Here is a 23088-nt window from a genome sequence, read left to right as displayed (position 1 = left end):
TCAAATTGAGAAAACTTGGATGTAAATACTTTGGGGAAATCAGTCTAACACAGATGTTCCTCCTTGGGCCTTGATATGCAATTTAAAAAGTATGAATCATAATACCACAAGTCAAACTGCCTGAGTTCCAATCACACTACTACCAAATAGTAACTGTGACCCCCCCCACCCCCACAAGATCCTAAATCCTCATGAAAATGGGGATCATAGTAGTACTTTCCTGTACTATTAGCAGACTCTTAGCAATTGTAGCCACTGTCTGAGCTCCAGATACTGTTTTGTATTTTAACTCATTTAATCCTCAGCACATGTCTGTGAGGTAGTTACCCACGTAATGCCCGCTTTGCAGGTGAGACACTGGAGGGTACTCAGCCAGTAAGCAGCTAAATGGGATTTGAGCTCACACAGTCTGACACCAGAACCTAGCTTTAAGCAAGTTGTTTAAAGTTGCCTGTCAAAAAGAGCTGTTGTATTACATGATGGAATGCTTGTAAAGCGCTTAGCAAAATCCTGGCACTTAATAAGTGCTCAATTAATAGTGCTCAGTTTCCTACAATCACATAATATTTTGTGTTTTATGTTTATTATAAAAACAAACACACAAAACGCGATTTAATTCAGCAAAAAATCTAAAAGACTGCTGAAGCGGGCGGGGTCTGTCCCGGGGTGGGGGCGGGGTGTGGGCGGACGCCCACCCTGCTGCGAGAGCCCGGCGGGAGGAAGAGCCGCGGCCAGCGTGCCAGGCGCTCGGCGGGGCCCGGGGGCGGGGTCAGGAAGGCCCCGCCCAGCCGCCACCTGCGACAGGTGGATCGCGCGGCGCCGGGCGCTCGGCCATGTCAGTGGAGAGTGCGGGGCAGGGGCCGTGGCCCGGGCCGGAGCCGGGGCCGGGGCCGGGGCCGGGGTCGGAGCCGGGGCCGCTCTGCCCCGAACACGGCCAGGCTCTGAGGTGGTTCTGCTGCTCTGAACAACGGCCCGTGTGCGCCGCCTGCGCGGGACTGGGCGGCCGCTGCCGGGGACACCGCATCCGCCGGGCCGAGGAGCGTGCGGAAGAGCTGCGGGTGAGCGGACGTGGGAGCTGGTAGGCGGCGGGCGCCTCCGGAAGAAGGGGGCGCCGGCGGGGAGGCGCTGGGCGAGACCCAGCGGGGACCCAGCAGCGGGTCCTGGAGTCCAGGTTCCGCAGTAGCACTGGCTGTAGAACGAGGCGGTTAAGGGTGTGGCTTCTGGAGTCAGGCTGACCTGAGTTCGATTCCCACCTCCATCAGGTCCTCCCTGTGAGTCTCGTAATCTCTGAGCCTCAGTGTCCTCATTTGTAGTTTGGGGGCGTTTATTAGAGTTTTTGTGCGATGAGGCTGGCCTTGGGCAATAAAGGGCTCCACTGCTCCAGTTGCCCGGGACAAGGTGTGCCCCAGCTTCCGCCCCGTTAGTAACTTGATAAAACTCGGCCCCTCCTCGCTCCTTAGCCCCTCGACTCAAAGCCCCTCCCCTCATCCACCCTTCAGCCTTTCTGGTAAGATGGTTTCTTTTCCCTGTCAGGATTGGCCTGGACTGTACTTCAAGCCGATTTCACTTGGGTAAACGGAGGGGGCGGGGAAGATATTGAGAGGTTCCTACTGGAACCCTTCACCTAGGGTTTCTTTCTCCCCATCTCCACTTCCAGCTTGGCTCCAAGCTAGCCACCTTCCTGTCACCAACCTCCCCTGAGATTGGAGAGTCAAGTCACCATGGGGCTTCCTGCCTCCTTCCACCCCAGCTGTGGTCCCTGGGGGTTTCCTTGCAATTTGATTAACCTGCTTGATTCTCCCAACCTCTCCCTGGAGTTCTGCCCAGCTGTGAGGCCAGAGGGCTCAGACTGGACGGTAATAAACATACCTGACAGGGTGCTGGGACGAGGTGCTGCCGTTATTCAATGGCACCTGCAGGCTCCTGGTTGGTCCTACTTGTCACCACTTTCCCCACAGGGATGATGAAAATAAGCTTGGATAATGTGGTATAATGAACTTGCACAATGGATAGAGACTTTGCAAGTTCCAAAGCACTTAAATATCCGTTGTCTCATTCCAGCCAGACATTTGAAGCAGTGGCCCTACATTTTACAGATGGGGGAACGGAGACCCAGAGAGGGGAGTAACTTTTTCAAGGTTCCTAATGTTCAGGACCTGGACCAGGGGAGTCATTGAGTAGGCCAGAGAAAACCACCTCTGCTTCAGTGGTTGGAGGGAGGAAGTGATGCTAATGGGAGTGAGAATTTAATAAAACCTTAAAAAAAAAAGTTTCCATCAGGGCTGAATCTGAGTGGTAGGAGTGAAGGCTGGGCCAGGGTGGCAGGCCTGCTGCTTGTTTTGGAATGCACTCTGCCCGGGAGCAGGGCGCCTTCCCTGAACCCTGCTCAGGCCCTTAGCATATTCATCTTCTTTTCCTGGAGGGAGATGTGTCTTGCCCTCTCTCCCTCCAATTTTGAGTAGACTGTGGCTTTTTTGTAGGCTTCCCCTGTCCCTCCAGCCAGCAAAGAAATTTTGCCCCAGGGCAAGATTGTTACTGAACTGGGCAAAATCAGCCCCAGTTCAACCACCTGTCTCTTACCTTCTGGATACCTGCCCTGTAGCTTTTCAGAAGCTAGTCTCAGTTCCCTCAGTCCTATGGTGTGTGGTGACCACAGCTTCCATCCAGTCGACTCAGTTCTTTAACTGTGTATTTGGACTGGTGAAGTGTAAGACTGATTCCTAATTGTGGTTGGAAGGATTTACAAGAGCTGCCTAGAAGAGACAGCTGAGTGGCCCTTTGGCAGATGGAACTGGGGCAAAGCTCTCAGGGGAAATGGTGGAGGAACTGCCGCTTGGAAGGGCTCCAGTTGTTACCTGGAGAAATGGAGTAGCAAAGCAGGGGCCTGGCCATGTCTCCTTGGGCAAGTAACTTCTCTGTGAGCCTCAGCTTCTTCATTTCTAAAACTCTCCCCTGTTCTCATGGCTGATGCTCACAGTTTCAGGAGCTGTGGGCTTCTGAAACTCTTGTGACCAAGGAAGTGGGTGTGATTCATTCAACAAATATTTATTCAGGGCCTTCCATGTATAGGAACTCTCTTCCAGGTAGTAGGACATAGAGAACAAGTCAAAGTCATGGTGCTTATGTGCCTGAGGTGGGGCGGGGGGGCAGATACCAAAAAAAAAGGTAAACAGACCCATGATACACAGTCAGAGAGTGAAAACGCAAGGGAGAAAAATAAGCTAAGTAAGGGAATGGGGTGTGGGGATGGTCAGAGAAGGCTTCTGAAGAGGTAACATGGAGTCAGGGAGCAAGACATATATGGGAGAAGACTGCTGAAGACAGAAGAAACAACAGGTGCAAAGGCACTGAGGTCAGGACAAGTTTGGTGTGTTTATGGAACAGTAAGAAGACCAGTTTGGGGAGTGGTAGGAGGTGACATTGGAGAGATATGCAGATATGCAGAGTCCCATCAGGTAGGGTCTTGTTGGCTAAGGCCCTTGTGTGTGTATTGGAAAGCCATTGGAGGGTTTTGAGCTGGGATGAGACTTGATCTGATTTCCTTACCAAAGGTGGCAGTGGCTAATGGGCACGGGGCGTGGGCCGTGGTCAAGAATAAAAGCCCAGTTAGGAGACTCTAACAGCAGTTCCTGTGAGAGATAAAGGTGATCTGGGTGGAACAGCAGTAGAGGAGACCAGAAGTGGCCAGAGGAGAGAGAGAATAATAAAGGGCCACCAGATTTAAGGATAAAGGGGGAAGTGGGGCCACAAAAGGGGATGATGGACAGTGAAAAGTGGTAAGACTAATGTATTGGTGACTCCATCTAAGCTGAAGAATTGTTGGAATGGAGATTCTAGGGTACGTGATCTAGAAGGATGGGAAGTGGTGGGCAGGGTGCAGGATACTTGAAATGAAGATTTTGGAAGTTGTATAGTTTTCAGTAATGATGAGGTCTGAGATAATGACCGTGGGAGTGGGTAGCTGAGGTGGGGTAAAAGGAAAAAAGTCACTGGAATGGAGTGAATGGACCAGTGTGGATCAAGCTAGTGGGAAGCAGCCGTATAGAACAGGGAGATCAGCTTGTGCTTTGTGACCACTTAGAGGGGTGGGGTAGGGAGGGTGGGAGGGAGGGAGACTCGAGCCGGAAGAGATATGGGAACATAGGTATAGGTGTAACTGATTCACTTTGTTATAAAACAGAGACTAACACACCATTGTAAAGCAATTATACTCCAATAAAGATGTTAAAAAAAAAAGACACCATGGGTGTCATTTGTGTTGCAGAACAAGATTGTGGACCAGTGTGAGAGGCTGCAGTTACAGAGTGCTACTATCACCAAGTATGTGGCTGATGTCCTGCCAGGGAAGAACCAGAGAGCAGTGGTAGGTAATTCTTCTGCTTTCCCCCCTCCTCTGGGTCCCCTCCTAGGATAAGACCTCAGCCTTAGGGGCTTGGACCAGTCTATGGTCCCTTCCCAACCTCACAGACTCATTGTGCTGTTAGCAAAGTTGGATGCCCAGGAAGGATGGTTTCCCCTCTCTCTGAGCCTTGGTTTTGCCATCTGTGCAGAGTGGATTATTCCCAGCACATATTTGGTGCAAAGACTCCGATAGAAGATGACTTTCTTCAGGTAAAGGATCAGGAAGGGTAGCATTCCCTTATCATCTTAATTATTTTGTGCTCAGCCCCAGTATTATAAAATAACTTATGGATTTTACATTGCATATTCTTTATGACAATCTTATGCAGTAGATGGTAGTAACATCCCTGTTTACAGATGGGGAAATGGGTCCCGTAGAGATTAAATGACTCACAGCCTCCTGCCAGAGTCAGTTCTATGAGCTGGGTCTTCTGACGCCCAGCAGGTGATCCCTCTGCAACACCTCACTGCGGATCCTTTATTCAGTTGACTCATTGCCACTGCTACGTCTTTACTCTCAAGTATGCCCTTCAAGGGCAGGGGCTATGAATTTCTGCCTGCACATCCCCTCCCTCATTCCCCCAAAGTACATGGAGCAGGGTTGGCCAAAAAGTCCGTTCAGGTTTTGCCATGCCATCTTACGGAAAATCCCAAGCGAACTTTTTGGCCAACCTAATTTTTTAAAAAAAATGATTTTGATTGCAAGGAACAGAACCCAGTTGAACTGGCATAAGCGAAACAGAGAGTTTCTTGGCCTGATAGAAGAGTCTTTCAGAACCTAAAGCAGACTAGAACCAGGAACGAGCAAGCCGCTAGAAGTCTAGGCAGCTATTCTGTGTACATCTCTGCTTTTCTCTGCACGATGATTTCTCCCTCTCTCACTCTCTTTTTCCTCAGCCTTTTTATTTTCTTGTCTTAAATGCACTGGCTAAGACCTCAGTACAATGTGAAATAGAAGCTTTTGTCGGGGAATACTTACAACATTTTGCCATTTATTTAATTATTTAACAAACCTCTGTGAGCACCTACCACACACCAAGCACTGTTGGTCTCTGTGCTAGAGATTCCACGGTGAACAAAACATACGAAAATTTCTGTTTTCATGAAGCCGACATTCTAGTCAGGGGAGAAGGCTAATAACAAATGAAATATATGCTGTATCAAAAGGTGATAAGTGCAATGGAGAAATATGAGAGGAAGGGGAATTGGTCATGTTGAGGATGGGGGTTGTAATTGCATATGCTGTGATCAGGAATCACCTAGTTAAGAAGATTCATATTTGCACAGAATTTACGGGATGGGAGGGAATGGACCATATATGTGGGGGAAGAGTGTTCCAAAAAGGGGGAAAGGCAAGTGCAAAAGCCCTGAGGTGGGGGTGTACCTGGCAAGTCGGAGTAGCAGCCAGGAGGCCTGTGAGGTTGAAGCAGAGTGAACAAGGGAGAAGGCAAAGGAGGTGAAATTAGAGGCGAGCAGTGCAGGGAGATGGGTAGATTCCTCACCAGTCAAAAGGCTGGTTCTCTGCCTTTTATTTGGGGAAGGTGGGAAGTCATTAGAAATAAGACAATATGACTTAAGATTTAAAAGGAGGGCTCTGGCTGCTGTGTTGAGAAGTGATGATAGGCAGCAAAGGTGAAAGCAGGGAGACGAATTAAGAAGCTGTTGCAGTAATCCAGGTGAGAGACATGAGTGGTTTGAACCTGAGTGATGGTGGTAGGAATGGTGAGAAGTAATGTGTGTGTGTGTGTGTGTGTGTGTGTGTGTGTGTGTGTGTGTGTTTCTTTTTTGAAGGAAGAAACCTCAGGATTTGTGGATAGATTGGATGTAGGCCATGAGAGAAAGGGAGGAGGGGTCAGGATAACTCTTACTTTTTTTGATTTGAGCAACTGGAGGGATGGAGCAGCCATTTAACAAGGTGGGGAAGGACTGCGTGTAAAGTGATGGTTGGTGGAGGAGGAGATTAGGAGTTCAGTTGTATATGTGTTAGGTTGGAGATGCCTATTAGACATCCAAGTGAAGATGTTGAATAGGTAGCTGGATATATGAGTTGGGAGAGGGCTAGGCTGGAGACATAAATTTGAGATTCATCAGTGTACAAGTGAGTGTATAAAGTGAAAGCCATGGGAAAGGATGAGATCACTAAGTAAATAAGTACAGAGAGAAAAAATCAGGGGGATTTCCCTGGTGGTCCAGTGGTTAAGAATCTGCCTTCCAATGCAAGGGACATGGGTTCGACCCCTGGTCAGGGAAATAAGATCCCACATGCCACAGGGCAACTAAGCCTGTGCACCACAACTACTGAGACCGCGTGCCACAACTAAGACCTGACACAGCCAAATAAATAAATAAAAAGTGGAAACAACTTAAGAAAAAAAAAAGCAGGGGTTCAAGGACTGAGCTCTAGGGCACTTCAACCTTTAACCATTGAGAAGATAGGAGCAGGCAAATTAGACCAAGAAGGAGCAATCAATGAGCTAGGAGTAAAACTAAGAGAGTGTTGTGTCCCACAATAGGTTTCAAGGAGGTGGGGGAGATCATTGGTGTCAAATGTTGCACAGAGATCAAGTCAGGTGAGAAATGAGAATGGACTATTTAGTAACATGCTCATCATTGGAGATCCTGACAAGAGGAGTTTTGTAGAGCATTGCCTTAAAAGTTTGATTAGCGTGGGTTTCAGAGAGGATAGGAGAAGAGCAGTTTGGGATAGTTGGCCTAGATGACTCTTGAGGAACTTTGCTGTAGAAGGGAGCTGAGAAATGGGACGATAGTGGAGGCGGATATGGGATCAAGAGGGTTAAATGTTTGCTTTGTTTTTAAGATGTGGGAAATTACTCTGTGTGTGTATGCTGATAGGAATTGTCCAGTCGATGGGAAAATTAATGATGCAGGAGAAGGGGGATAATCTGGTATAGCAAAGGGGGTGGGATCTAGTAAATAAGTGGAAGGGTTGGCCGTAGGTAGGAGCACGGGCAGTTTACCCACAGAAATAGGGAAGACAGAATGTATGGGCACAGGTGCAGGTAGATGGGTGGATAATGGGCAGAGCTCATTGAAGTTCTCTTTTGATTGCTTCTATTTTCGTTATTATTTTCTCTTTATAATTTTTTTCCTTAAATTTTTTAGGGATTTACTCTGTTGCTTGTTAACTTCCTGCGTTGAACACAGTCTATTGATTTGAGTCTTTTTTCATTTTCAAACTGAGCATTTAAGCTATATATTTCCTTCTAGATATTGACAGAGGGACATTCCACAATTTTGATATAGTATTTTCAGCTTCATTCAGTTATAAGTATTTTTAAAATCTCCATTATGACTTTCTTATTTTACTATGTTATTAGATTTTTATATTATTTTATTAATTATTTATGCTTTAAAATTTCCAAATGTATGTTTTTTTGTTTGTTTTATTTACTGATTTCTAACTTAACTGCATTGTGATGTGTATGATAGCAGTTGTTTGAAATTTGTTGAGACTTGCTTCATGCCCTAAAGGATGGTCAATTTAGGTGAACGTTTCACATTCACTTGAAAAAATGTGTAGGATTCTATATATGTCTATTAATTAAGCTTATTGATAGGTTTAAATCTTCTCTATATTTACTAATTTTTATTGCCAGATTTATTGATTACTGGCAAAGGGAATTTATATTTTCATACTATGCTGTGAACTTGTCTATTTTTCTTTATAATTCTGTCAATTCTTTTTATATTTTGGTGATATTTATTAAATGTGTATATTTAGATTTGTTATGTATTCCTAGTAAAACATCCCTTTTATCACTTTGTAGTGACCTTTTATGCTCAGGAATTCTTTTTGTCTTAAAAACTATTTTGTCGGGTTTCCCTGGTGGTGCAGTGGTTGAGAGTCTGCCTGCTGATGCAGGGGACACGGGTTTGTGCCCTGGTCCGGGAAGATCCCACATGCCGCGGAGCGTCTAGGCCCGTGAGCCATGACCGCTGAGCCTGTGCGTCTGGAGCCTGTGTTCCACAACGGGAGAGGCCACAACAGTGAGAGGCCCGCGTACCGCAAAAAAAAAAAAAAAAAAAACAACAAACTATTTTGTCCTTTGTTCGTTACTAGGCTAACAAGTGTTTTCCAGATATATTGCTTTCTTTCCTTTTACTTTCAACTTCTTATGTTCTTATGTTTTAGGTGTGTATCTTAAAACTGGATTTTGTTTCCTTTTTTAAAAAGTCCAGTCTGATAATCCCTGCCTTTTACCTAGGGAGTTTAATCAATTTATCACTATTGTGATTGCTGATATACTTAGATTTATGGCTATCATTTTATTTTATGTTTTCTATGTAGAAACTTTTCCTATGCTTTTTTTCTTCCTTTCCTCCTTTCTGTTGAGTTAATCAACCCCTCCTCCCTCCTTTTTTCCCTGTGCTAACTTGAAAGTTATACCTTCTATTTACAGTCTATTTTTGGTCCCCTTAAGATTTTAACACAAATAAGTACTCAATGTCTAAAATGAATCAACCCGAATGATACAAGTACCATAAGAATGCTTTCAGTTAATAACCCCTCAGGTCTTACATGTTGTTGTCCAATATTTTAGTTAAAGTACATCTTTTAATAATTCCCTCATTCATAGGAAGTTTTCCATTTTCATTTATTTATTTATTTATTTATTTATTTAGGCTGTGCCGGGTCTTTAGTTGCGGCATGTGGGATCCTTTGTTGCAGCACGTGGAATCTTTAGTTGCAGCACATGGGCCCATATTTGCCACACGTGGGCTTCCCAGTTGTGGCATGTGGACTCCTTAGTTGCGGCAGGCATACAGGATCTAGTTCCCCGACCAGGGATCGATCCCAGGCCTCGTGCACTGGGAGCGTGGAGTTTTCCTCACTGGACCACCAGGGAAGTCCCAGAAGTTTTCCACTTTTGATCAGAGAGGTCTTTATTGTGCTCTAATTTTTGTATGATAGTTTAGATGAGTATAAGATTCTAAAGTAAATCACAAGCCCTATTCAGGGCAACTAGTTGAGTCCTCAGCTCTTGATTACACTGGTTTTCAGTTTCCTGTCTACTACTCCAGGGGATTTCCTTTCCTGAGCTGCCGGAGCAGCTTCACTCTTTTTTTAAAAAAAATTATTTATTTATTTATTTACTTATTTATTTATTTATTGGCTGCATTGGGTCTTCGTTGCTGCGCGCGGGCTTTCTCTAGTTGCGGCAAGAGGGGCTACTCTTCATTGCCGTGCGCAGGCTTCTCACTACGGTGGCTTCTCTTGTTGCGGAGCATGGGCTCTAGGTGCACAGGCTTCAGTAGTTGTGGCTCGCAGGCTCAGTAATTGTGGCTCACGGATTCTAGAGGTCAGGCTCAGTAGTTGTGGCACACAGGCTTAGTTGTTCCTCAGCATGTGGGGTCTTCCCAGACCAGGGCTTGAACCCGTGTCCCCTGCATTCGCATGCAGATTCTTAACCATTTGCCACCAGGGAAGCTGTAGCTTTACTTTTAAAAGGATGTTTTGAGCTATTTTTCCAGCACTTCTGTGTTTTGTTCTGGTAGGGATTTTAGTTTATTTATGTATATCTTTGGTGAGCGAAATTTTCTTTTTTCTCTGCTATTTTCTTCTGGGAATGATTCAAGAAACATGTTGAAATTGACTGCAGCCTTCTTGTCTGGGAGTATCTGATGCATATTGGATCTGTTCTTGATCCTGATCACAAAGTACAAATGTGGATGCAGAGACCCATCCATGGGAAAGGCATTGAAGTGGGATAGAGAGAAGAGCAATACCTAATGTAATCAAATATTTATGTGCTGGGCCTTGTTCTATTTACTTTATATGTATTAACTCATTTAATCCTCACAATAGCCTTATGAGGTTGGTACTATTATTATCCTCATTTGACATATTAGAAAACTGAGGCACAGGGAAGATAAGTAATACGCTCAACGTTCCACAGATAGTAAGTGGAACAGCTAAGATTTAAACCCAGGCACTGTTTCTACAGCCTGATTTCCTAACCACTGCGTTATGTTGCCTCAAAGAACACTGGAGTTGGAGTGTGAATCTCTGGGTTCACTTGGCCATTCACTGAGCCACTCTCTCTTCTCCATTGGGCAAATTGTGGGTCTCAGTTTCTTCTGAAGCAGGTCTTCAGGGGCAGGGAATGAGGAGAGCTGCTGGCTACCCGTGACTTTCTGGCATGAAGGAAACAGTTCTGCTCTCACTTGTTTGGCAAGAGTGCAGGAGCTTCATGCAACAATGCCTTTGAGGAGGATTGGTTACCAGATGGCATTGGTATAGGCAAATAGTGTTGGACTGAGAGTCAACAGAACTGGGTTCTAGCCCCTGCTCTGCCATTGACTTGGCATGTGAGCACTACCAAGAGATTTTTTACTAGTTGGAAGAAACTCTCCCATTCAGTCATTCAGTAAATATTTGAGCATCTACTCTGTGCTAGATGCTGTGCTTCCTGCTAGGGGACACATGTTAACTTCATTGACTTAGAATTGATTTCAGCCCTCCTGCGTGGAAGGTGAGAATTCTATCATGGAAGCAGTTAGAATGAACAGATTTGGGAAGTAATGAGCTTTTTGTCCTCAGCCATGGTCAAAATATTAACTGGACGACTGTTGGTGTGCATCCTGTTGATGGGGAAGACTTTTTAGTCCTTTCTGTTCTGCAATTCTGTGATTCTCTGACCTTGGTCTCTTGACCTTGGGATTCCCAACTGTGAAAAGCTGGTGATTCCAGCTGATCTGTAAGTCCTGCCCAGCTCTTTCATTCTGTCATCTTAGCTCCATGAGATATGGCCTGGATGTCTGGATCTCAAAGTTCTTTACCCTAAACCACATTTGGGAAATCTTAGGGCTCGGGTGGTTTAAGCACTATTTAAGCACTGCCCTTACTGTACCCATGGCAGACATTGCTAATCAATCTCAGCACTCCTTCCGGCTAAGCCCAAGCCCTCCTAGTCTTGACTGGGGCTCTGCCAGGACCCAACTCCTCGTTTTACCTTTTGCCAGAGCACAGCCAGTGCAGCACGGGAACTGGTCATCCAGCGGCTGGGTCTGGTGAGGAGTCTGTGTGAGAGCGAGGAGCAGAGGCTGCTGGAACAGGTGCATGGTGAAGAGGAGCGGGCACATCAGAGTATACTGACGCAGCGAGTACACTGGGCCGAGGCACTGCAGAAGCTCGACACCATCCGCACCAGCCTGGTGGACATGCTCACCCATCTGGATGACCTCCAGCTGATTGTAAGTCAGGCAAGGGTGAAGACACAGCCAGTTGGCCAGACTCCCCCAAGGTCTGAAAACATCAAGAATGTTTATTGGTAGGAAGTAGGTGGAAAATGATCATTTGGAGAATGTTTATTGGTAGGAGGTAGGTGGAAAATGATTAATTTGGAAAAGGGGTGAGACAGGGCAATAGAACTATATGGATTTTTTTTTTGCACTTGGTAATTATTCTTTCAATAGTGAGCAAATATTTACTGAGTGCTTACTGTATGCTAAGCATCGTGCTATGGGGTGGAGGTATAGGATACAGCTGTCAGCAACTCACAGCCTTATGGAAGGGACAAATGTATAAAACTGATAATTAGGATATGGAGGAATACGTGCTATGGTAGAGGGCATTACTGGGATCTGGGGCCCCTGCGGTCCAGCCTTGAGGGAGTGGTAGTCAGGGAAGGCTTCCTGAAGTAAGCAACTTAGAAGCTGATGCCTGAAAGACAAGAGTCACAGCTTTATTAAAGAAAGTGGGGAGGAGGAGAGAGACCAGAAGCTCAAAGAGAGAACACTGCACTGACAAGGGGTCCACTGGAAATACAGAGCTCATCCTCACTCCTAACACCCCCAAATTACCATGGCCAATATGCTGGCACATATCCTTTCAAAGTATTTTATATAGATATGCAGGTACCTGCAGTTCTAAGGTGACAGTGCGCCAACTGAGTAGATGAGCCAAGCAGAGAAATGAGAACGTGGAACAACCGAGCTGTCCTGCTGCAGTTCAAGGGGGGCGGTTTCCGTGACTGTCCCAGATTGTGCGTTCATTTCATTACACAGCTTCCATGTACCGAGCACATTCTGCCCCAAACGTTGGGACAGTCACAGCAGAAGATTCAGAAAGAGTCCTAGCCGTTGAGCCGGGTGACAGGCTTGGTGGGAGATGAAATGTTGAGTAAATATGTGATTGTCCTGAAGTGTAGCTGAGGGAAACCCAGGATGTCATGGGACACAGGGGACAGAGGGGTTCACTGAGGGGGGAGGTATGTGAAGAAGGATGCATAAAGTTTTGTGCGGGGTCTTAAAGAAGGAGTAGGCGTTTGTATTCTAGGGTTTCTGTCCACGTGGAGCCCTCCATGCAAGTTGATTATATTTAAGTCTTGATGACTGCCTGCTGGGTTTCTGATGCCAAGCCTGACTCTGCTTTCTTTTCTCACAGCAGAAGGAGCAGGAGATTTTTGAGAGGTGAGTATGGCCCCCAGTATTTGCTTGGGCAGTCATGGAAACCATAGCCTTAGGCCTCTACTTAGTCCATTGCCATCAGGCCCCGCTGCTCCTGGGAGGAAGCTCATGGCGGGCAGCTGAGTGCCTTCCCTGAAGCCAGGCTCAATGGACAAGCATCTTTCTGCCCGTAGCTTGGAGAGCCGCTTTAGACCCATGTGGAAGGGCAATGAAATAAATAATGAGTCAGAGGCTTGCCATGGGCTTTCTTAAATATTATCCTATTAAAAAACATACAGGGCTTCCCTGGTGGCGCAGTGGTTGAGAGTCCGCCTGCCGATGCAGGAGACGCGGGTTCGTGCCCTGGTCCGGGAGGATCCCACATGCCGCGGAGCAACTAAGCCCGTGAGCCATGGCCGCTAGGCCTGTGCGTCCGGAGCCTGTGCCCCGCAGCGGGAGAGGCTACAACAGTGAGAGGCCCGCATACCGCAAAAAAAAAAAAAAAAAAAAAAAAAAACATACAGTCACCCTGTGGAAGGGGTTTCCCACCCCCACCTACAGATGACAATGCTGAGACTCAAAGAGGGGAAGGGACTTGCCTAAGCCCCAGAGCTGGGGCTTGGACCCACACCTGACCCCTGACCCCAGTACTGTCTTCTCTATCTCACTTCCCCTTTCTCTGATGAAAGAATCTTTGAAATTTAAGTCTGCGTTACCACTCAAAACTTCATTTTAATTATGCAATAATAAAAGAATTTCACCAGGCCCTAACTGGGTTCTGAAAGGTTCTGAGATCCAAGAGCCTGAGGAAGTGGCCAAGAGGGTGTAATTTTCCAGGCAAAGAAATTAAATTCTTACACTGTGTGTGTGAGACTTCAGAGCTGTACTTGGGGAGCACAGTCCATTCTTCTTTATTTTTATATTTAAGTTCAATAGCAATACATGTGCATGGGAGAAAGAAAAAAATTTTCACCAGTTTAAAACCATATAAAATTTAAAATGTCTCCAGCGCTATATATATTGTACAGGTGTACAATATAGTACAATATATGTACAATATAGTGACTCAATTTTTAAAGGTTATAATCCAGTTATTATAAAATATAAACTATATTCCCTGTGTTGTACAATATATCCTTGTAGCTTTTTTTTATACATAACGGTTTATACTTCTTAATCCTGTACCCCTATCTTGCCCATCCCTCCTTTCCTCTCCCCACTGATAAACACTAGTTCTCTATATCCCTGTATCTTTTTTGTTATAGTCACCAGTTTTTGTTTTTTAGATTACACATATAAGTGATATCATACAATATTTGTCTTTTTTACTTATTTCACTGATCATAATACCTTCCAGGTCCATCCATGTTGTTGCAAATGGCAAAATTTCTTTTTTTTTTATGGCTGAGTAGTATATCATTGTATATATGTACCACATCTTCTTTATCCGTTCATCTGTTGATGGACACCTAGGTGGCTTCCATATCTTGGCAATTGTAAATAATGCTGCTATGAACGTTGGGGCACATCTATCTTTTTGAATTAGTGTTTTGGTTTTTTAGGAGTATATACCCAGGAATGGAATTGCTGGGTCATATAGTAGTTCTATTTTTAGTTTTTTGAGAAACCTCCATACTGTTTTCCACAGTGGCTGCACCAAGTTTTATTTCCGCCAGCAATGTATAAGAATTCCCTTTTCTCCACATCCTTACCAACATTATTTGCATTCTTTTTGATGATAGCCATTCTGACAGGTGTGAGGTGATAGCTCAGTGTGCTTTTGATTTGCATTTCCCTGATGATTAGTGATATTGAGCATCTTTTCATGTGCCTGTTGGCCATCTCTTATGTCCTCTTTGGAAAAATGTGTATTCAGGTCTTCTGACCATTTTTAAAATTTTTTTGTTGTTGAGTTGTACAAGTTGTTTATATATTTTGGCTATTAATCCCTTATGGGTCATATAAATCTGCAAATATTTTCTCCCATTCAGTAGGTTGTCTTTTCATTTTGTTGATGGTTTCCTTTGCTGTGCAAAAGCTTTTACGTTTAATTAGGTCCCATTTGTTTTTGTTTTTATTTCCTTTGCTTTAGGAGATGGATCCAAAAAAATATTGCTACAATTTATGTCAAAGAGTGTTCTGCCTATGTTTTCCTCTAGGAGTTTTATGGTTTCCAGTGTTATATTTAGGTCTTTAATACATTTTGAATTTATTTTTGTATATGGTGATAGAGAATGTTCTAATTTCATTCTTTTACATGTAGCTGTCCAGTTTTCCCAGCACCACTTATTGAAGAGACTGTTTTTTCTCCATTGTATCTTCTTGCCTCCTTCATCATGTGGGTTTATTTCTGAGCTCTCTGTTCTGTTCCATTGATCTATGTGTCTGTTTTTGTGCTAGTACCATACTGTTTCAATTACTGTAGCTTTGTAGTATAGTCTGAAGTCAGGATGCATGATTCCTCCAGCTCTGTTCTTCTTTCTCAAGATTGTTTTGGCTATTTGGGGTCTTTTGTGTTTCCATAAAAATTTTAAAATTATTCTAGTTCTGTGAAAAATGCCATTGGTATTTTGATAGGGATTGCATTGAATCTGTAGATTGTCTTGGGTAATATGTTATTTTAACCATATTCTTCCAATCCAAAAACATGGTGTATCTTTCCATCAGTTTGTGTCATCTTCAATTTCTTTCATCAGTGTCTTATAGTTTTCTGAGTACAGGTCTTTTACCTCTTAGGTAGGTTTATTTGTAGGTGTTTTATTCTTATTTATTTATTTTTTTGGTATTTTATTCTTTTTTTTTTTTTTTTTTTTTTGTGGTACGTGGGCCTCTCCCGTTGTGGAGCACAGGCTCCGGATGTGCAGGCTCAGCGGCCATGGCTCACAGCCCAGCCACTCCATGGCATGTGGGATTCTCCTGGACCGGGGCACGAACCCATGTCCCCTGTATCAGCAGGCGGACTCCCAATCACTGCGCCACCAGGGAAGCCCCCTGGTATTTTATTCTTTTTGATGTGATGGTAAATGGGTTGTTTCCTTAATTTCTCTTTCTGACTGTTCGTTGTTAGTGTATGGAAATGCAACAGATTTCTCTATATTAATTTTGTACCCTGCAACTTTACCAGATTCACTGATGAGCTCTAGTAGTTTTCTGGTGGCATCTTGAGCATTTTCTATGTATAGTACCATGTCATCTGCAAACAGTGACAATTTTACTCCTTCCTTTCCAATTTGGATTCCTTTTATTTATTTTTGTTGTTGTCTGATTGCTGTGTCTAGGACTTAGTTTGCTTGTTTATTCACTTATTTAGTATCAATATAGACTAATTGATTCTTATTTTATTCAGTGCATTATAATCTGTTAGTACTATTATTAATTTTTATCTTCAAAGTCTCCCAGATTTGGCCAGTAGGAACCCCTTCAAGCCAGATCTTGTGTCCTTTTGACAACTCCTCATCATTCTTTGAGTACTTTCTTGCTTTCTGGCACAAGAAGATATCCTAGGCTCAACGTGTTCTTTTCGTGCCTCAGCCTGGAATCAGCTAATTTCTCCAGGGTGTCTTGGGTTTTTTTAGTGGGGAATCGTATTTAAAAACCAAGATTGAGCCATTAGGTGTGTTCATTGCTACTGATGCATCACTGCTTCCAGGCCTTCTCAGTGGACAGCATACAGAGCTAGGGAGTGTGTGTGCATGTAACTTTTTTATTCCTAAGTTTGTATCACAACTTCTAATTCCAGTCAAACACCACAAGATTTTTCCTTTGCCTTCTTTTATTCTATATCTATGTCATTCTTCTTTCACAGTGAGAACCATGGCTTCCAACAACAGCAATATATTTATTCATCTGTTCAGTCCTATGATACATGCAATGTTGTTTGAGAGTTGCTAAACCCATAGTATGATTGACAAACCTACTAGTAGAGTTCAAGATTTGTTTGTAGTCCTTTGTGCCTTTAGACTGAGGGTGCATATTCTCAAAGTAGAGTCGGCCCTCCATTTCCATGGGTTCCCTCCCCATTCATAGATTCAACCAAACATGGATTTGAATGTTTTTGAATCTGCAGATGGGCAACCTCGGATACAGAGAGCTTGACTATAAGGGACTTGAACACTCCATGGATTTTAGTATTTGTGGGGGGTCTGGAACCAGTCCCCCTAGGATATGGAGGGGTGACCGTACGGTTTTCAAAACCTGTTTGTTGGCCCCCAAGGTTATTTCCACATCCGTGCCTGAGCTCAACCCCGGCCTGCCATGGCAGCAGGTTCCCCTGCACAGACTGGGTATTCTGGTCCTGGCCAGGCCCCTGCTGTGTCCCAGCTCCATTTCGCTCCTGCTCCTTTGGGGTCACGAGTTTTCTCTTCTGTACCATGAGGTACCTGGACCAGCTGGTTCTCTAGACTCTAGTGTCTACAATTGGCCTCAGTTTGCTCTGATGATGATTTAGCACGGCTGATACCAGCTCCTATTTCCTCCTCACCTGTTGGCTGGGGCTTCTCCAGAGCCAGCCTCAGTGCTTTGAGAAGATGGCAACAGAGCCTCTCTTGTCCTGACCACAAGGAGCCTTTGTAACCAGAGCCTGCTTTCAGCTTTTCCTAGCTCTGTTAACCTCACTCCTCCCAAGCCAGAGCAGTCAGTGTCAGTCTTAAAAAAAAAAAAGAGCTCACATCTATGAGGAGACATGCCCCACCCTCTCCCCCTGTCCTCTGTTTATGGACAGAGCCACAAGATTTGGGGAAGAGAGTGTGTGCTATCACTTCTCTGCTGCCTGAGCTCAAAGGCCAGTTTTGGGATTACAGACAGTGGGAACAAGAGAAGCTACTGCAATGAGAACCCCGCTTTTAATATATTTTCTACTAAAAATCAAGCTGTCAAGACAGGAAAATATTACTGGTTTTATTATGACAAGAAAACAAGAACTGTGAATTCACAAAGCATGAAAACACAAGACATTGATCTCATTATACATACAGTATTACAATAAGGTGATTAGCTGTGGACTATTAAAACATTTAAGACTTCACATACACACATGTACATTGAAACAAGAACCACAGGACAATTTTAATCTTTGGTATGTCATAAATACCAAGAGAAAGAACATCACTGATTCGAGTCTAATTGTTTTCCTGGCATACATTCACTATATAAGCCAGGCCTAAAGCATACTGTATATTGTTAAAGACATCTTTAGGCAAATATAAACATTCTCATTTGGGAGCTTTTTCTCCCTACCCAAACTGGCTTTCTCAGAAGCCAGTTCAGAGGTCTGTGAAGCCCTGTGGCGAACCCTCACTTTGCCCCACACCCCTTCAGATTTTACTTCAAGTCAGGGGAAAGATTATGTTGAATGGTGCCTGGATCCCAGACTGGGTTTGTTCTGTTTTTGCATGGAGGCAACAATTGAATCCAGGTCTTCTGTTTAGCTTGGGTGCTTTCTCTGAATCTCCGTTCTTTCCTGTCAAATGGAATAACAACTGCCTCCCAGGTTATAGCAAAGATCATAGGAGATGCTCTACAGAAAACAGCAAGCCCAGAGCCTGGCTGCTTAATAAATGGCAGTACTCCCCTCCTAAGCATCTTATGTTCCCAAATCCCTTCCAACAAAACCCAGTCCCCCCTGCGAGCGGAACAGAGGTAGTTGTTGGGAGCAAAGTGCTATGACTGCTGTATGGTTGGGGTGATCACTGATAGTTCCTTCTTGCGTGACCCTTCAGGGCTGTTTGCATTTTAAGAGCAGAGGAATGGCTGTACCTACTGACCACACCAGTAGATTTTGCTGCAATAGGTTTTGTAGGAAGGCAAGATTTTCTCCACGCAGGTCGGTGGAGCCGAAAGACTGCAGCACAAGGGGCTCAGGTCCTCCTCCCAGCTCTGGGCTAACTCACCAGAGACACTGGCAAGTTGCTTCCCCCATAGAACACACTGACTACAAGTTCTAATACTGGCACCAAGTATTTACCTCCCTGTAAACCGTGTGTCTTACTGGAACTAAGGCTCCAGGGCATAGAGGGAATGCCCACCTTCTCTTTTGGCTCCAACCCCCTTTTGGGGCTCCTATGTGGGGCCTGGCTGCCATTCTTTGTGTCACCCTCATGGGAAGAGGATTTGACTTCTGTCCCCCTCCTGTATTGATCCAGATACATTTCCAGAACCTTCCTAAAGCTCTATTTTTTTTTTTTTTCCTGCATAAGGACGGAGGAAGCAGAGGGCATTTTGGATCCCAAGGAGTCGGAAAAGTTAAACTTTAATGAGAAGTGCACTCGCAGCCCACTACTGACCCAACTCTGGGCGACAGCCGTTCTCGGGTCCCTCTCAGGTTAGGAGCCGCTGGAGCCTGGCACCAGTTGGGGCAACTGGGCTTCTGTCTGTCTGGGGTTTGCTGCTGGGTCACAGTGGGGGCCGGTGCATCTGGGATCTCAGCTTAAGCAACCAGTGATTACTGGATGCAGGCTTGTCTATGGAGTCAAGGTTCTGGACAGGCCTGGGGCAGCTGGGCCAGGTCCTCCCTGTTTCCAGATTAGCCTGCTCTGTGGTTGGGTCTGGGATAAATCTTGCTCCTGGAAATTACGTCCTCCTTAAGTCCTGCCCTAGTGCAAGAGCTCAGTATTATTTCTTGCAAACCTAGTTTCTCTTTAAGAAGATATAATTGATGGGCAACTGGAGAGCATCTGGAGCGAGAATTGAGCTGCCCAGATCCGTCTCACTCACTAACTTAACATTGATCAGGCCAGCTAACATGGTCTCCTGCCTCCAGGAATTCCCCCCGAGTGGGAGGATTCTCAAAGCAGGCTTCCCCCAAGCTAGATGGAAGCTTCCACACTGCCCGTTGTGGTATTTTCACAATTCACAGAAAGGTTAGGTTAATGGACTGGATTTTTCTCAGTTTTAATCCTCCCTCCCTGCACGTTATCTCTAAAATGTTAGTACAAGCTATAGCTTATCTTCTCCAGGCTCTGGTATACAATAGTGCCTGATCCGCCAGCAGTCCCATTTAGGTAGCTGTAGGAAACTGCGTATCTGATGCTTCCAAGCCTCCAGGAACCATGTTGCTAGGACAAGTCTGATCTGGAAACTGCAGATATGCACAACTAGAACGCAGTACGATCAGTGTTAGATGCTAACTGTAGGAACAACATGCTGGGTCTTCATTTTGCCCCTGCCACCAACTTGGTGTATGACCTCGGGCAACTCGCTTCTCCTCTCTGGGTCATATATCCATCAAAGTTAACAGATGAGGCTCTTGGACTAATAATAACTCCTGTGGTCATGGCCACAATTTATCGAGCACTTACTAATGCTCGGCACTTTACATGCATCATCTCATTTGATCCTCACATCCACCCTGTCTGTGATAAGTCCTATTCTGATGCCCATTTTACAGATGAGGAATCTGAGGCTCAGAGAGAGTAAATGGCTTATCTGCCAGTGAGTGGTGAGGAAGCCCTTTGCTACGTGGCAGGGCCAGGTTAGGGCTGAGGGTAGGCCTTGAGCAAGTCTGAGAATTCTTTCTGGCAGGCATGGAGGACGTGCGTATCAACGAGAGGACTGTCAGTCCCTTCCTGCAATTGTCAGATGATCAAAGGACCCTGACCTTCAACGCCAAGAAGTCCAAGACCTGTGCAGATGGCCCGGAGCGCTTTGACCACTGGCCCAATGCCCTGGCCACCACTTCCTTCCAGGCTGGGCTGCATGCCTGGATGGTGAACGTAGAGAACAGTTGTGCCTATAAGGTGGGTGTGGCCTTAGGCCAGCTGCCCCGCAAGGGTTCTGGCAGTGACTCTCGTCTGGGCTACAATGCCTTCTCCTGGGTCTTCTCCCGCTACGACCAGGAGTTCCGTTTCTCACACGATGGGCAGCACGAGCCCCTGGCACTGCTGCGCTGCCCAGCTCAGCTGGGGGTGCTGCTGGACTTGCAGGCACAGGAGCTGCTATTCTACGAGTCAGCCTCGGGCACGGTGCTCCACACCCACCACGCATCCTTCCCTGGGCCCCTCTTCCCAGTCTTTGCTGTGGCTGACCAGACCATTTCCATCGTCCGCTGACCTTTGGCCATGGGGAGACCAGGTCTACCTCCCCACCACCCTTTCAGGCCATGTTTCTACCCAGTGTCTTTTTCCCAGATGTTGCCTGTGCCCAATGGGCAGCTTTTAGGAGGGGTTCTGGGTACAACCATTAAAAGCTGGGCATCTGTGGGGAACCTGCTACTCTCTGGGCCTTGGTTTCCCAAATGCACTGTGCATCTGCCCCTCTGAGGGTGTCTTGTTCACCACTTTATCTCTGGCATCCAGCATGGTACCTGGTGCATAGTGAGCGTGCGATAAATATTTGGCCAGCAAGTGGACGTATGGATGGATGGATGGTGGATGGATGGATGGATGGATGGACAGGTGACTGGATGCATGTGGTAGACTCTTCTGGAGCAGCACTGCCCCCAGTAGATGCCGTTCTCTGGCAGATAAGCCTGTGGCTGAAGCTCTGTCATCCCCTCAGTTCAGTGTTTCTCAGTCCTTTTCATGACATGGCATACAGAGGAAATATTTTTCTAGCACAAGGACAACCTGGAAGGGATTTAGAACTCCTGCCAGGCTGCTGTTGGCCAGAGGACTCCGGCCTGTAGGGCTGTCCTCACCCAGGTTTTGCATAGCCACTGGGAAGACTGAGGGGACCCTGTCTCCAGGTAGCCTGGCTGCGGCGCACCCATCGGCAGTGCTGCCTGGGACTAGGCAGGGCTCCAGCCAGCACCCACCCGTGGCAACAGGGACGAGCTTCTTCCCCAACTGCAGCTGACGCGTGCTCCCAACTAATGCCTTCTCTAACATAATGTGGGGACCAGGGTGAGGACTTCAAGCCAGAAAGGGCTGAGGGAGTGAGAGGGCCAGCCTTAGGGAACATGTACATTATTAAAGGTTTTCAAAGATTGAAAATTTCTTCCATGTTCTTTGTCGGTAATTGGGCATATCCCCCAGGTGCCAGCTCAGATCTTAGTGGTATGTTTGCTGGGAAAGGGATATCTTCCTCACCCCCATCCACTTCCCAGGTATAGGCGGGAGGCAGCTCAGCAGGCACAGCTGAAAGAGCCTGGAGACAGGGTTCTGTGCCCTGCATTGCGGGGACCAAGGGCAAGTCCCTTCCTGTCCTCTGAGGAGGTCACTTTAGAACAGTGGTCCTCCCATTTTGTTTCATCTGGGAACACAGTTCAAAGGCAATCTTACCTGTAAGGCTCCTGGACTCAAAGATGGGGGCCAGAGCCCTCCCCACTCTTCAGTTTGCTCAGTAATCGACTTGACACCCCGGGTGGATCAAATCAACTTTTTCAGTTGCCATGACTTCTGAGACCCTCGCAGCTGTGAAACCACAGCTCATGACCCATCTCCTCACTGCCTGACAGCTGGGAATTAATGTTGGGTCACCCGGCCTCAGCACCAAGCCCAAGGAAGAAAGACCCACAAGAGGTTTGGCCAAGTCTGAGAAGAGCTTCCCTGCCGTTGCCTGGGCACAGTCTCTGCTCAAACCTGGGTCAGAGCCAATTTCTTCTACTTGGCACCCAAAGGCCCCCAGGCCATGCGCTCCCAACCACCAGTCTAACTCCCCACAGCGGTCTTCCGTCCACAGTCTGTGGGCCCTCTGCCCTTCTACGGGCCACCCCCAGCTCAGGGTCCACTCCAGGGCCCTCCCCGCCTGTTGGCACCAGAACATACACTGTGTATGCCTGTTTGTGTGCTTTTTACCTGGGGTACCCCCTGTGCCTGGCACTGGGCAAGGCACAGGTGTCCAGTAAATACGACATAAAGAGGTGTGTGAAGGGGGAAAGGCAGGAAGAGACATGGAATTGTAAAAGCCCAACCTACTTCTTCAATCTCTAGTGATTTCCCCCCTATTCCCTGCACTCCTACCACCTCATGCTCCAGTCCCCGTTCCCCGTGCTTTCCCACCCCCAAGCTATTCCTATGACTGGGGTGCCCTTCAAGACCGCCATCCTTAGGACACCTTTTCTATTATCCCTGGATCCCCACTGCATTATGTCTTGTGTGACATGGATCCCATTCTACTTGTAACCTCGCAGTCAAGCCTATGGGCTTCGGAGTCAGACACGCCTAAATGAGAACTCCAGTACCTGCAGGTACTAAGCTCCTCTGATCTCAGGCTTCTCAGGGGAAAGAGTCGCAGAGGCTTCAGGGCCTGAATGAAGGGCCCCAGGACCTCTGCTTCAACCCTAGCAGTTTCTCATTTTTCCTGTTTTGCATGTTGGGGTTCCACATAAGCTCTCCCATGACG

At 46.1% G+C, this 23088-nt stretch overlaps 1 protein-coding gene across 1 annotated transcript; it reads left to right on the top strand.

Moving 5' to 3' along the window:
• The first annotated feature begins 833 nt into the window (after positions 1-833).
• BSPRY (B-box and SPRY domain containing) lies at positions 834-21733 on the top strand. Its single transcript, XM_059071946.2, has 6 exons — positions 834-1058; positions 4265-4363; positions 11386-11616; positions 12809-12834; positions 19005-19129; positions 20329-21733. Exons 1-6 carry the CDS (start codon positions 834-836, stop codon positions 20853-20855), a joined length of 1233 nt encoding a protein of 410 aa, XP_058927929.1. The 3' UTR covers positions 20856-21733.
• The last annotated feature ends 1355 nt before the right edge of the window (positions 21734-23088 follow it).

The sequence above is a fragment of the Kogia breviceps genome, chromosome 8 (genome assembly GCF_026419965.1).
Source record: "Kogia breviceps isolate mKogBre1 chromosome 8, mKogBre1 haplotype 1, whole genome shotgun sequence".
Classification (NCBI taxonomy): Eukaryota; Metazoa; Chordata; class Mammalia; order Artiodactyla; family Physeteridae; genus Kogia; species Kogia breviceps.
This window is presented reverse-complemented; position numbering and strand designations above follow the sequence as displayed.